Source organism: Carlito syrichta, unplaced genomic scaffold, assembly GCF_000164805.1.
Source record: "Carlito syrichta isolate Samal-C Ts95f unplaced genomic scaffold, Tarsius_syrichta-2.0.1 Scaffold289251, whole genome shotgun sequence".
Taxonomy (NCBI): Eukaryota; Metazoa; Chordata; class Mammalia; order Primates; family Tarsiidae; genus Carlito; species Carlito syrichta.
In genome coordinates this window covers 426,589-442,450 of record NW_007233347.1, presented here as the reverse complement: position 1 = coordinate 442,450, position 15,862 = coordinate 426,589, and the positions used below count along the sequence as shown (strand labels likewise).

The 15,862-nt window shown below is 43.1% G+C and overlaps 1 protein-coding gene across 1 annotated transcript in view; it reads left to right on the top strand.

Moving 5' to 3' along the window:
• Window positions 1-15,862, top strand: part of MAP7 (microtubule associated protein 7) — a 190,038-nt gene that overhangs the window by 157,704 nt on the left and 16,472 nt on the right. Inside the window, exons 10-16 of the mRNA XM_021710500.1 lie at window positions 4,993-5,108; window positions 5,413-5,696; window positions 8,500-8,698; window positions 10,438-10,609; window positions 11,153-11,254; window positions 11,811-11,861; window positions 11,967-12,024. Of these exons, the coding sequence (XP_021566175.1) occupies window positions 4,993-5,108; window positions 5,413-5,696; window positions 8,500-8,698; window positions 10,438-10,609; window positions 11,153-11,254; window positions 11,811-11,861; window positions 11,967-12,024 (982 nt within the window). The remainder of the gene's footprint in view (window positions 1-4,992; window positions 5,109-5,412; window positions 5,697-8,499; window positions 8,699-10,437; window positions 10,610-11,152; window positions 11,255-11,810; window positions 11,862-11,966; window positions 12,025-15,862) is intronic.

The window sequence follows — 15,862 nt, the reverse complement described above, 5'->3', positions numbered from 1 at the left end:
AACTACCTTTGATGTCTGTGAAGTTATAATTCATTAAAGTTGATGTTTCAAAGATCCTAGTTGTGAACCAAAAGGCATAGTTAAACAGAACAGCTTTGACGTCAAACATTGGGTACTCCTTGAGCAGGGAAAAAGTGAATTTACCAAAAGAAAAATACCTTGTTCTAGGTAAAACCATAAAAATTAGCACTCCTTCAGGGAAAGGAGAGGGCTGACTCTTGGCTAGCAAACTAAATAAGAGGGATTTGTCATCGTGTGTGTGTGTGTGTGTGTGTGTGTGTGTGTGTGTGTGTGTGTGTGAGAGAGAGAGAGAGAGAGAGAGAGAGAGAGAGAGAGAGAGAGAGAGAGAGAGAGAATGCCTTTCTCTTTGATCACTTAGGCTTCTCACCTCTTTACAACCAAGTATTTAGGTAAATGTCTCTGTCAAATTCAGTAGTGACTAGTCACATTGAATACTTGGAAAGTGACTAGTGAGACTGACAAACTGAATTATAATTTTTTTAATGTTTAATTGTGGAAAAACACACAAATAAAATATACCATTTAAGCCATCTTTAAGTTCAGCAGCGTAAGATGTATTCATAACGTAGTGTAACCAATCTCCAAAACTATTTAAGTCTTGTAAAACTATACCCTTTAAATAATTTCCCATTTCCTCTTCCCCTCAACTCTTAGCAACTACCATTTTACTTCCCATTTCTATGAATTTGACTACTTTAGACACCACATAAAAGTGGAATTATGCAGTGTTTGAATTTTTGACTGGCTTATTTGACTTAGCATGATGTCCTCAAGAGTCATCCTTATCTAAATATGTGTCAGAATTTCCTCACTCGTTAGGGCTGAATAATATTCTATGGTATGAGGGGGGACCTCCCAAAAGCAGAATTTATTTTTTTTTAATGTATATTCTTACATATTTAAACTTCAGTCACCTTCCAAGTACTCTCCATTTGATGCAATATACCTATAGAGATGCTTGTTCCACTGCTCAAAACAGTTTTTGAAATCAACAATTTTGATGCCTTTTAGTGCTTCTGCCATTTTTTGTTTCACCTCTTCCACATCGGCAAAGCATATCCCTTTAAGGACTTCTTTCACCTGGGGGGGAAAAAATGTCACTCTGGGAGAGATTGGGTGAAAAAGGAGGATGAGGCATTAGGGTCATGCTGTTTGGGGTCAAAAACTACTGAACACTCAGTGTGGTGTGGGCAGGTGAGTCATAAATCACCCATCATGAAATGGGCAAATGCACTGAAAGAATCTCCAAAAAAAAAAAAGTAACTGAAGCAGAACACAGCCTCTCACAGCAACGCTAACTGTTACACTGATGCTGGTGGGTTCCTAGAACACTTATGTAGCACGGGAAGCCTCTTCTACAAGGAACCCGCACTCTAAAAAGTAATTCTAGGTTTTTTGGGGTCCCCATTGTAAGTATATGTCACATTTTGTTTATGCATTCATCCATTGATGGATATCTGGGGTGCTTTTACCTCTTGTCTATTATGAATAATGCTGCTATGAACACAGGTGTGCAGGTATCTCTCAGAGATCCTTCTTTCCATTTTTTTTTTTTCTGGATCTATACCCAGAAGTGAGATTGCTGCATCATACAGCAATCCTATTTTCAAGTTTTTGAGGAGCCTCCATACTGTTTTCTAAAGCAGCTGCACCATTTTACATCCCCACCAAAAGTGTGACAATATGACACTCAAAGGAAAGGTCCTTTGGAGCATTTCAGACTTTGAGTTTTTCATATTAGGGCTGTGGAAGCAGTAAATACTAATGCAAATACTCCAAAATCTGAAATCCAGCACACTTCTGATCCCAAGCTTTTAGGATTGGGGTACTCAACCTGTAATACATTCTGAAATCAGTAAGTGTGAGACCTCCAACTGTGTTCTTTTGTAAGATTACTTTGGGCTGGGCTTGGTGACTCAGCATGCAATCCCAGCACTTTGGAAGACTGAGGCAAGTGGATTTGAGACCAGCCTGGGCAACATGGCAAGACCTCATGTCTACAATAAATAAAAAATTAGCCGGGCATGGTAGCGCACGCCTGTGGTTCTGCTTACTTGGAGGGCTGCGGCAGAAGGATCGCCAGAGCTCAGCAGGTTGATGCTGGAGTGGCCATGAGCATGCCACTGTACCACAGCCTGGGTAACGAAGTAAGACTCCAACTCAAAAAAAAAAAATAAGGTTACTTTGATTCTTCAGAATTCCTTGTGATTTTATATGTATTTCAGGATAAATTTTTTTATTTCTGCAAAAAAATGATATTGGGATTTTGGTAGGGATTGCTTAGAATCTGTGCATAGCTTTGGGTAGTAATGGCATCTTAACAATATTAACTCTTCCAACCCACGAACAGGTATTCCCTTCCATTTATTTGTGTTGTCTTTAATTTCTTTCAGCAGTATCTTCTAGTTTTCAGTATACAAGTTGTTGGCTTCCTTGGTTAAGTTCATTGCTGTTTTATTCTTTTGGATATTATAGGAAATGGAATTGTTTTCTTAATTTCCTTTTCTGTTATATTTAATTCCTATTTAAATTCAAATGGCTACTATTGAGCACTGAACATGTTTTGGATTTTTTATCTTATTTAATTAATTTAGATCTACATTCAAATAGCCAAATGTGGCTATTGGCTGCCATTTTGACAGTATAGACTTAGAATGTTTTCATCATCACAGAAGGTTCTGTAGGGCAGCAATGGCTTAGAGTATCTGTCAGTGTCTTGTCTTTCTTAAAGGATGTTTATACTGTATTCTAAACCTACTTCTCATAAAATGGAAGTATTTCTCCTGCTGGTAGGTTGTCTAGACTTACTGCCTGGAAAGTATTAAAAGGACAGATGATTCATTGTACAGACTCCTGGCTATTAAATCAGATCAAGATGAGACTTGGGAGTGCCTTTACATGTGTGGTACCCAAATGTTGACTGTATACAAGAACACAAAGGTTGGCAAACAAAAAAATCCCGCCTGCTCAGGAGAGTGTTAACTCAAATATTGAATGTTTTCCCAAACCATTCCTCCCCTGCTCCCCCACCTCTGGGTGATTAAAGAGACCACTTATAACAGAAAAAGAAGTCATCGACTTGATGGCACTTTAGTAAAAAGCAAACTGTCTGAGGATTATATACCTTTATATAAGTTTATTCCTTGAACCTTGTGTTATCAAGGCACAGACAATATAATTCATCCCCAAACCCCCACATCAGAAATTGTCCTTCCTGACTTTATTTTCCCATTTAGCTCTCTCATCAATCTGATTTCAGCCAAATCAAAATGTTCTGAGAAAAAGAAAAGAAAGACTACTCGAGGTACTTAACCTCCAACTCTTAGGAAGAGCCCTGTGCCTGCCATCCTGTACACCAGCCAGGGGGCCCCATATGATGGCTGCAGCTTTTGCCACCCAAGAATGGCAGCAGCTCTGCAAGGCCTTTCCCTCTCTCCTTCCTTCCCTCCCTCCCTCCCTCCTCTTGGGACCAGAGACTGGGGCAAAAGGTTGTCAAGTAGCTGGAAATGATGTAGAGCTGGTATGCACATTGTGAAAGCTCTTTCTTGCCTCTTTCCTTATTTCTTCGAAATTCCAGGGAGACCGTGAGCATTGTTTGACATTTAAGATATTTTTTCCCCTCTTGTAGCCCAAGCCATCAACTAGGATGCTACTAAGGAAAAACAGAGGAAGCAGTTAAAAGGGACACGGAGGCGCATACAAGGGAAGGGAGGGAAGAGAGGAGTTGATGCCTGAGCCAGGCACAAAAAGAGAGAAGAAAAGGAACAGTACCTTATTTGCCCTGAAGCTTGATAATACCTGCCCCTTCCTGTGCACCCTTGCTGTCTGCTCTCCTGACAGGTGTTCACAAGGTGTCCCCAGCACATACCCATTTTCACCCCCAGAACGTCATCAGGGAGCTTCAGATACTTGGAATGGGTCTGTTCTACTCTGTGCATTTTTTTTAAATGTCTTGACTAACTTTAGAATATCAGAAAACTTCTCTGGGCTTCCCTTTGCCCATTTCAACTTAGGAAAGGTATCATCTCTCTGAATTCCTAGTAGCAGTCAGGAAAGGGCTAATGTTTGGGCCCACCTTCAGATTCCAATTTTATCCCTGGTAAAGAAGAGTAAAAAAAGCTGAAATTTCTTACCTTGAACCTGACTTTCCTTTAAGAGCAAAAGAACATGATATAAAGACTTGTTTCTATAATAACAGTATAAAGGAAAAAAAATAAGTTAATGTTTGATATAGCAGGCATATACATTTTTTTAAAAGACTAAACTATGGTATGTTTTGGGAGAAACGAGGTGTCTTCATTAAAAGTTAGGGCAAAATTAAAATGACTTTTGTTTCAACATTCATGTGGGATAAACAAGACTGAGAAGTTGTGTTCCAGGTAATTTTAGACAAAAGTATAAGGGCTTTCTAAAAATATGTATATATTTTTTGCAACTATGACTCCAAGTCACACATCCAGAACTATCTTATGAGTGCCACGTCATGTTAATTCAGTTATACTGTCAACTTTTAAGCTAATGAGGGCCTTTTGTTGAAGTGGAATGGATATATGTGACAGAGTTTTTAAAATGTCCAGAAGGCCGGGCTCGGTGGCTCAGCCTGTAATCCCGCGCCTTTGGGAGGCTGAGGTGAGTGGATTGCCTGAGCCCGTGGGTTCGAGACCCGCCTGGGCAGCGAGACCTCATCTCTACAATAAATCAAAAAATCAGCCGGGCGTGGTAGCGCATGCCTGTAATTCCGGCTACTCGGAAGGCTGAGGCGGAAGTATTGCTGAAGCCCAGCAGGTCGAGGCTGCGGTGGCCAGAAGCGGCCACTGCACTCTAGTCTGGGTGACAGAGTGAGACTCCAACTCAAAAAAAAAAAAAAGTCCAGAATGTCCAAATGTCCAGAAATGCCTGCACTATTGAATGTTGTCACCGTGGTTGTCTCACGCAAGGAAAAATCTAATTATTGAGTTTCTCTAAACTTAGGGCTATAAAAAAGAAAGAGAGAGAGAAAACATACCCTTCCATCTTCCATCTGGCATCCGAAGGGCTCTGTCTCCATCTAGTACCAAAGCAAGATCACCAGCTTCCTCCCGACTTTGGTAAGTGAGATATAAAGGCTGGCTGGGTTGTTCCACGTTGCAGAATTAGTAGCCTCTGTCCTCTGAAATGAACCATTCCCCCCGCGCTTTTTGACTTTCACTTAGGGAACAGCATTCTTCTGAAAGGAAAGAAAAAATGAAAATCGAAAGGTGTCTCTAAAGTGACTCTATTTCTACATTTGCCACATAAAAGACAGATATACATAACTAAATACCTCCATTTCTTTTCCATCAGGTGGTGGTCTAGGTTCTGACAAGCCTATTCTGATGTGTCCCCTTCTGTCCCTCTTTTTTTGTGGCCCAGGCTCCCGTCCAAGTCCCTTCCTCACTTGCCTGGCACGCCCAGACCAGCATCCTCCTTGCCCCCCAGCTCAGTCAAAGCTGCTCCCGCCCAGGTCCGGCCCCCATCCCCTGGCAACATCCGCCCAGTCAAGAAAGAAGTCCGAGTGGAACCTGAGAAAAAGGACCCCGAGAAGGAACCTCAGAAAGTTGCCAATGAGCCCTCACTAAAGGGTAGAACGCCTTTAGTGAAGGTAGAAGAAGCCGCAGGTGAAGAGGGGACACCTGTCCAACCGGAAGTTGATCCTGGTAAGATTAAACTGACTTGTGATGGGATATATTTGGGTGCTATTTATCTCTTACAGTGTTTTAATTTTGCACTCCCTGTACTTTTTTTTTTTGAGTCAGGGTCTCACTCTGTCATCCAGGCTTAAGTGCAGTGGCATGATCACGACTTTCCACAGTCCCAATTTCCTGGGCCCAGGCGCTGTTTCCACCTCATCATTACAAGTAGCTGAGACTATAGGTGTGCACCACCACTCTCAGCTTATATCTTTATTTTTTGTACAGACAAATTCTCACTATGTTGTCCAGGCTGGTCTCGACTCTGGGGCTCACACATTCCTCCCACCTTGGCCTCCCAAAGTACTGAGATTACAGGTGTGTGCTACTGTGCCCAGCCTCCCTTTTCTTTTCCTACTAGAGGTACAGAAATTTTACTCTAAGGCTAATTTGGAGAACTTAAGTAGAATTTTTTAACATAAAACAGTTGAGGCCAGGCACAATGGCTCTTGCCTAAAACCCCAACTTTGGGAGGCTGAGGTGAGAGGATTGCCTGAGCCCATGGGTTCAAGAACAGCCTGGGCAACTTAGCAAGACCTCATCTCTACAATGAATCAAAAAACTAGCCGGGCATGATGGCATGTGCCCCTAGTTCCAACTTGGAAGACTGAGGCAGAAGGATCACCTGAGCGCAGTAGGTCAAGCCTGCAGTGACAGTGAGCGTGCCACTACATTCCAGCCTAGGCGACAGAGTGAGACTCCAACTCAAAAAAAAAAAAAGCAGTAGAATCATACATTCAAAAGCCTATTGTTGGAGCCATAGCATATTAATTCAGGCATAGTTTCTGAGTGCTTTTATTGACTGAGTCCAGTGTTTCTCAGAGTGTGGTCTGAGCATCAGAGTCACCTGTTGTATCAGTTATATATTACTGCATAACAAATTATCCAATAATAGGATAAGGAGCTTAAAACAGCAATGAAATATTATATTATATTATATTATATTATATTATATTATATTATATTATATTATATTATATTATATTAAGCTTGGGAACTTAAAACAGCCATGAATATTTATTATATCACAGGGATTCTTGGCTCAGTAATTTGGAGCAACTCAGTGGGGTGGTTCTGGCCCACGGTCTCTCGTGAGATTGCAGTCAAGCTGATGGCCAGAGCAGTAGTCATCTTAAGACTCAGCAGGAGGTGGAAGATGGCTTCCACACAAGGCTGTTGCCCGGTGGCGTCAGTTTCATGACAAGTGAATTCCTCCATAGTGACACTCAGTGTCCTCATAATCTGTCTGCTTGCTCTGCTGGCTTCTCCCAGAGTGAGAAATCTGGGATAGAGTATAAAGAAGAAGGCACGGTGTCTTTTATGGCTCACTCTCAGAAGTCACACACCAATATTTCTGTTATATTCTGTTCATTAGGCAAGTCATGATCAGTCATGGTGGCACACACCTGTAATCCCAGCTACTTTGGGAGGCTGAGGTAGTTGGATTACTTGAGCCCAGGAATTTGAGATCAAACCAGGCAACATAGAAAGACCCCATCTCATTTAACAAAACAAACAAAAAGCAAGTCATTAAGTTGAACTGGCACTAAAGGAGATATTAGTCTCTACCTTTTTTTTTTTTTTTTTTGAGTCAGGGTCTCACTCTGTCACCCAGGCTGTCGTGCAGTGGCATGATCATGGCTCATCACAGCCCTGACCTCCTGGGCTCAGGCAATCTTCTGCCTCAGACTTCAGACTAGCTAGGACTATGGGTGCCCACCACCCTGCCTGGCTAGTTTTTTTATTTTTTGTAAAGAAGAGTTCTCACTATATTCCCTAGGCTGGTCTAGATAGACTTCCTGGACTCAAGCAGTCCTCCTTCCTTGACCTCTCGGGTTCTGGGATTATAGGAATGAATCACCATGCCCAGCCTTTGTCTCCACCTTATTTAAAGGAGAATTTTCAAAGAATGTATGGAAACAAATTTTTTAAGAGTGTAGCTTTTTTATTGAGCATGTTACAAAAGAATTTTAGCCATGTCCTCCTCACACTCCTCAGATTTTTCTTTCTTTGATTCCACTATTCTTCTCCCTGCCGGGGCAGGAATGTTGGAGGGGGTGGGAACTCCTGCCAGTGCATGACCACCTATGGGCCCAGGTTCACCAGCAGGTGAGCCTCCAGACCTCAAGTTGGCCAGGGCCTTTGCAAACAAGGCAGGCCCAAAAGGATCAGCATTCACATCAGCTGCTTTCATGAGATTGTTGACTTTATCCTCCATAACGGTGACCTCATCGTCTTGCAGAATGAGGCCAAGTGAATGCAGGTGAGCTGGAAGATGGATGACATGTGTGGGCAAGTGCAGGCCTGGCGCTGCCAGGCACGGTGCCAGTCTGTGGGTGAACTGAGGGCCTTACCCCAACACTTCCTCGGAAGGACCAAGCTGGAAATTTAAACCACCAAATCTGTGATTTTCAAAATACAGGCCCCTGGCCTTCCTTTTTGCTCAGGGTGTAACTTCCCACCGAATCTCACATGAGGCGCTATACCGAGCACACATTCAATATATGTTGTCAACTGATTTAACTGGTATAAAAATAAGACTTGGTGACAGTGTCAGCTTTGTTGGATGTCTCACTTACACATGTCGTTTTTTTGGTCTGTTGCTTGGTTACAGATAGAATACAGGGGAACCGTGAGAACACACAGTGATAAACATTCTCTTTCTTTTATAATGACAAATTCTGATCCTGGCGTGGGGGGAATGCTAGTTTTTGTTTTGTTCTTTGGGTTTTGTTTCCAGTTGGTTTTCTCCTTGTACCTATTTGTACAGCTGCTCCAGCCTCAGCCCCGGCCACAGCCTCCGTCCCAGCCCCATCATCCGCTGTGACTGCCAGTGCTTCTCCTAAGACCTCTGCAGGCACCACCGACCCAGAAGAGGCCACAAGGCTGCTCACCGAGAAGAGGCGGCTGGCCCGAGAACAGAGGGAGAAGGAGGAAAGGGAGAGGAAGGAGCAGGAAGAGCTCGAAAGGTAAATGGGACATTCTGCTCAGCACTGCGGTGTCAGCGATGTCATGGAGATACTGGCATTAACTCCTCACCTCTCTGAGTGAGGAGGTGGTAGAGGAAAGAAGGCAGATGGATTTGTTTCATAATTATTCTCACCTGGTGTTCTTTTGACCGCAGGGCGATTTTTCTTTAACTTATGGTTTCTTTTTTTTGTTTGTTTTGAGTCGAAGTCTCACCCTGTTGCCCAGGCTGGAGGGCAGTTGCACGATCATGGCTATCGCAGCCTCAAACTTCTGGACTTAGACAATCCTTCCCCCTCAGCCTTCCAAGTAGCTGGAACTATACCTGGCTAGTGTTTTATTTATTGTAGAGGCAAGGTCTCACCAAGCTTCCCAGTCTAATCTCGAACCCCGGGCTCAAGCCATCCCCTCGCCTCCACCTCCGAAAGTACTAGGATTACAGGTGGGAGCCACCATGTCTGGCCAGTTTCTTATTTTAATAACAGTACAACAACAGTAATGTTGAGAAAGGCTTAAAAAAATTGTATCTATAATCATTCCAAATTTCAGTAATTTTGTACATTTGGAGTGGTCCTTCGGAGTCTCTCAACGGTGTGGGGGTATGTGTGTGTATATATTCACACATACATATGCACACATATTTGCATAATTATAGCCAAATAGAGGTATAATTGTGCAGTCTTTTACTTAATATATCTCCAATCCCCAGGCTTCCTTGTTATCTTTATAATTATCACTTTAAAGTCGCATAATAAGGGCTCGTGTTTCCTTCCTTCCGGATAAAAGTCCTCTCAGAGAGTAGCCAGGCAAGGTATTGAAATGCCCCATGATTGCCTGCCAGGCAGTATGCCAGCAACAGTTTGCTTAACTGGTCACCTTCTGGGCCTAATAAGACCAATGTCAATATAATTGTTCTTTAGACAAACAGAACTACACCTTGGGGAGGGATCTTGCCAGTGCTGCACCTTCATCTTGGACGTACCCATCCTTGGTCCCAGTCAGGGAATTATATGGCCTATCCTCTTCCTGTGGTGTGACAGAACATTGCAACCTTTATTTATTTGCAAAGATTTCCTTTGAGGGGGGGAAAGTCTTCACATTTACTACTAGAAAGTCATAATACCTGGATTAAACAAGTCTCAGCCTTTAAAGATAATTAAATTGCAGATCCTGGCTGGGCTTGGTGGCTCAGCCTATAATCCCAGCATTTTGGGAGGCCGAGACAGGTGACCTACCTGAGCACACGGGTTTGAGACCAGACCAGGCAACTTGGCGAGACCTCATCTCTACAATAAAATTTTAAAAATCAGTTGGACTTGATAGTGCATTCCTGTAATTCTGACTACTTGGAAGGCAGGGGCAGAAGGATCACTGGAGCCCAGCAGGTCGGCGCTGGGGTGCCCATGAGCATGCCAATGCACTCCGAACGTGCCAATGCACTCCAGCCTGGGGCACAGAGTAAGACTCCAACTCAAAAAAAAAAAAAAAAAAATTGTAGATCCTTCCAGAAAGCAAGCTCTCCTCCCAAATATGACTGGTTGCCTTTTGCTTCTGTTTACCACAGGCAACAGTGAAGTGGGGAAGGGAGGAGGAAGCATGAAGGCTTCCCATTGTCTCTTAACCATGTTGAATACATCGGTGAAGACTTTCTGTCGACATTTGACCACGCCGTTCTTAAAATAACCACAAACTCGAGCCTCTCCCCCTCACGTGTCTTTGTTTTGTTCTTGTCTTTTTCCAGACAAAAGAGAGAAGAACTGGCTCACAGGGTGGCTGAGGAGAGAACCCGCCGCGAGGAAGAAGCCCGACAGTTGGAAGCGGAGCAGGCCCGGGAGAAGGAGGAGCAGCAGCGGCGACAGGCGGAGGAGCGGGAGCAGCGCGAGCGGGAGGAGCTGGAGCGCGTCCAGAGACAGGTGCGCCTCCAGAGGCAGGTGCGCGTCCAGAGGCAGGTGCGTGTCCAGAGACAGGTGTGCGCGTCCAGAAACAGGCCCGCGTCCAGAGACAGGTGCGCCTCCAGAGGCAGCTGCGCGTCCAGAGACAGGTACGCATGTCCAGAGACAGGCGCGCCTCCAGAGGCAGGTGTGCGTCCTGAGGCAGGTGCGCGTCCAGAGACAGGTGCACAGATCCAGAGACAGGCCCGCGTCCAGAGACAGGTGCGTGTCCAGAGGCAGGCGTGCGTGTCCAGAGACAGGTGCACATCCAGAGATAGGCACGCGTCCAGAGGTAGGTGTGCGTCCAGAGACAGGTGCGCCCCAGGCCCCAGGGTGCAGCGTGGAGCGTCCACCGCTTGGGGTGGGTGGATGACCAGCTCAGATGAGCAGAGACATTGTCCAGACAGTAGACGTTTGGTGAGCATGCTCCCACGTTCCAGGCCTTCCCCATCTGCCATCTGGCCTCCTCGTGTCCCCGGAGACTAGTCTGTTTGACAGAAGCAGACACCAACTTTGTCTTTTCAGAAAGAAGAAGAAGCTCGCGTTCGTGAAGAAGCAGAGAGGGTCCGGCAGGAACGAGAGAAGCATTTCCAGAGAGAAGAGCAGGAGCGCCTGGAGAGAAAGAAGGTAGCTGCCTCTCACAGCAGAAACCTAGGACATGAGCTGTTTGGGTTTTTTTTTTTTCCTTCTTCTAAGAATAGAGACAGGGTCTCACTATGTTGCCCAGGCTGGTCTCAAACTCATAGGCTCAAGCAATACTCTCACTCAGACCTCTCAGAGTGCTGGGATTACAGGCGTGAATCACCACAACAGGCCAAGTTTTTCTGAGTCTTTCATAGACTTGCAGCCATCTAAAGACCAAGAGACTAGCTCATTGCCATCAGAAAACAAATGTGTTGCTCTACAATTTCTCAGACTAAACTAAAGTAGCCCTCAGTATTAATAATTACAAAGATATCACTCTCAACGTTCAGCCTTTACCTAAAAGCTACTTCCACTTCATGTGACTTGAACCAGTTTCAACTCTTTTGAATTATTCTAATTAAGACAAGGCAGTGCATATTGTATTTACAAAATAATAGCCATGTTTTAATAATCTGCTATTTATTTCATCGATGAAATGTACCAAAAATGGCTTTTTGTCTGTATCGCGTCCTCTTACTCAATTCTTCCTTTCTTGTAGCGACTTGAGGAGATTATGAAAAGAACCAGAAGAACAGAAGCTACAGATAAGGTATTGAGATGGCCATTTTCTAGCAATTCTTATATGCTTTTACTTTTTTCTTTATTTTCACTTGTAACTTTAATTGTTAAAAGTCTTTCTTTCTCTTCTTGGCAGAAAACCATTGATCAGAGAAATGGTGAGGTAGCCAAGGAAGCGCTCACTGGGGGAACAGGTATTTCTAGCAACAAACGCCAGTTAATTCTAATGTAAAATTTTTGAATTGACTCTCTAGAGGTCAAGATATTCATGAATTTATGGGGAGGCAAAGATACAGTACTCCTAGACTCACAAATCTAGTTCACACATTTTCCTCTTCTTTAAAACTCTCTCTGGCATTTCTGCCAGATATATTTCACGTTTGTTTATACTTTAATGGTTGCTTAATATTTTACGTCATCTTACATCATATATATTCATGTATGTATGTATATTTGTATATATATGAATATATATACACACACTATTAGAAGAATTTCCTTTGAGTTTATACAATTAAATTTTATGTATGTCTGCTAAAATAACATGTATTTATGTTTCCTACTAAGAACTTCGAATGTCTACATTTGACACCTTATAGTTTTGGTAGTTCTCAGAAAAGGAATTAAATGTTATTTATTTTAGTCTGACTTTGGAATAAAGTTAAAATTTAAAATTTTTTAGGCCAGGCACAATGACTTGCGCCTGTAATCCCAGTACGTTGGGGAGGCTGAGGCAGGATTACTTGAGCCCAGGAGTTCAAGACCAGCCTAGGCAACGTATTGAGGCCTTGATTCTACAAAAAAATTTTTTTAAAACTTAGCTACAGGTGATGGTGCACACCTGTAGTCCCAGCTATTCAGAAGGCTGAGGTGGGAGGATTGCATGAACCCAGGAATTTGAGGCTGTGATGAACTGTGATTATGTCAGTCTAAGAGTGAGAAGCCAACTCAAAAATATAAATAAATTAGTTGAAATTTATTCTTTTAATTGACAAATAATAATTGCACATATTCTTGGGATACATAGTGATATTTCAATACACATAATGTATAGTGATCTCAAAATTTCATTAGAAAGTTCCTTGTATGCTGTATAGGCTTCGGACAGAGATTATTGGTTTCTTGGTGACTATAAACCAAATGTTATTTAAACAAAGTGAAATTAACCTTAGTACTCAGATTCAGTTAATATTAATTAAATGCCATTTTGACGTCAGGTACATTTTTCATATATTTTCTTGTTTGATCCCCACTATCAAAACAAGCATTTTCTTTTCTTTTTCTTTTTTCTTTTTTTTTTTTTTGAGCCAAGGTTTCACTCTGTCACTCAGTACAGTGGCATGATCATGACTCACCACAATTTTGAACACCCGGACTCAAGCTATTCTCTCACCTCAACCTCCCAAGAAGCTAGAACTATAGGTATGTGCCACCATGCCCAGCTCATTTTTAAACTTTTTGGCAGACTAAGTATCACTGTATTGCCCAGGCTGGTTTTAAACTCCTGGGCTCAAGCAATCCTCCCACCTTAACCTCTTAAAGTGCAGGGATTATAGGTGTGAGCCACTGCGCCTGGCCACGTTTTCAAAGCCCTTCCATCCAGGCCCTGTTGTAGGTGCTGGGACTTACTGTGGACAAACAGGGTCTTAACCCCCAGGGGCATGGGTCCAATGACAGGCCAGGCTCACATAGCTGAGGCCCAGGTCACCAGTTCCTAATTCTGCTCCTTCTGTGATCACAGAGTCTTCATGACTGTACATACAAGTGGTTGGTAGATAGCTTATCATTCTGTCAGCCTCTTTCCTCAACTGCAGTACCAATATGAAAAGAAAGGATCAAAAGTACCACCATTTCTTTTTCTGTTTACAAACAAAATAAAATAAAATAAAAACAAAGGCTGGAATACCTCCCAAAGCTGAATTAAAGATCATATCAAATGGTTTATATGAAAAAACATTCCCTATAAACATTAGGGGTTTTCAAATGGAAAGAATTGCTGGTATTTTGGGTTTTCAATAGAAGATGCTCTAGTTTCTGTGTGTCAAGATTCCTTTACAGTGGGGTTTTCATGCTCTTTTAAAGATGCCCTAGGCTGGGTGCGGTGGCTCACGTCTATAATCCCAGCACTTTGGGAGGCTGAGGTGAGAGGATTGCTTGAAGCCCACGGGTTCAAGATCAGCCCAGCCAACTTGGCGAGACCTTATCTCGACAATAAATAAAAAATAATTAGCCAGGAGTGGTGGTGCATGCCTGTAGTTCCAGCTGCTTGGAAGGCTGAGGTAGAAGGATCACCTGAGCCCAGCAGGTCGCAGCTGTGGTGGCCGTGAGCATGCCACTGTACTCCAGCCTGGGCAACACAGTGAGACTTCAACTCAAAAAAATAAAATAAGATAAAATAAAGATGCCCTGATTGTGTATGTTTGGAGAACAGTCCCAGGGATTGTGTGTTAACCCCACTGTGTGTTAAGCGTGCGGTCTTTAAGAATGTTGCCATAGACATGGGCTGTAAGCAGGCATAGCACCCAATGAGTCATCAGAATGATCCATTTCAGCTGTTAAGTTGCACTAGCTCAGGATTATTTGAGGGGCGGCTGCAGTACTTGGTGCCTGGCCAGGCTCCTTGCTTTTCATGTTTGTTTTCATCTCTCTTCCTGCTGTTCCCTTCTCTGTCCTTTCAGTATTCTTTATAAATCACCAAGAATGAGCAAAGGCAAGAAGGAAGGTGAAACTTGTCTACTGACATAGCTGTCTTTCTCAACAATCATATAATTTGGATTGAGTTAAAACTGGTAAAGAGAGACTCGAGGATTATCTCTGCCTATTTGTTAGGCAAATATTCCTAACAAATATTCCTCTTGTTCCAGTCACATATCTGGTTGAGGGCTCACTTGTGTTATTAATGCTACAAAGAGAATTCTAGGGCAGGCAGGCAAGTTTACAAACCTGTCAAGTGTCTTCTCAGTTGCAAATTTGAGAAGTTTAAAAATTATCGATCACTTCTTTGCTTTGGTTATCAGATCTCTTGTATCTCTGGCAGTTTTACTGAATTTGTACCAGATTGTGAAATAGCACTGTCTTGGAATTATGTCCATTGTTCTCTCACATCAAACTGAAACCATCAACACCCACAGATTTCTCCGAAACTCTGACTGTATGAAGTTTTACAAGACAAGTAACCCTGTCCCAGGTTTTAGTCCATCATCAGTGTGGTTGGCTTAAGTTGAACTCCAACACTGAGCAGTAAATAACAAGGTGGCAGCACACAGGGACCTTTCACTTGTCAAATCTCCATCATCCTAAGTGTGCCTAGGACTAAACTGAGTTTTCAAAAATATTTTAAATACTTATGGTGTTCCGTGGTTATTTGCTCTGAATCCTCAGTAAAGAAATTGAGTGTCAGCCAAACTCAGTGGCTCAGCCTGTAATACCAGCACTTTAGGAGGCCGAGGTGAGTGGATTGTCTGAGCCCGCTGGTTCGAGACCAGCCCAGGCAACTTGGTGAGACCTCATCTCTACAGTACAAAAAATTAGCTGGGCGTGGTAGCACGTGCCTGTAGTTCCAGCTACTTGGAAGGCTGAGACAGAAGGATCGCCAGAGCCCAGCAGGTCAACGCTGGGGTGACCGTGAGCATGCCATTGCACTCTAGCCTGGGGGACAGAGTGAGACTCCAACTCAAAAAAAGGAAAAAGAAATTCAGTGTCAACCTGTTCCAAGGCAGGTTACCACTATCTTCATCAATTGCTGTGGTTTCAATACTATGTACTTTATGTCAATTTAGTGCAAACAAAAATACTAATACCGTTTTAGCCCTTATGGTGTGTTGGGCACTGTTCTAAGTACTTTGCACGTATTCATAAATTTAATTCTCACAGGAGCCTATGAGATAACTGGAGCCTACTACTGAGAAAACTGAGGCACAGAGAGTTTAAGTGACGTATCCAAGGTCTCACATTTGATAAGTAGCAGAGCCAGGACATAAATCCAGGCATTCTGGCTCCTGAGGTTTGGGTCTGATAATGAAATATTAGTGG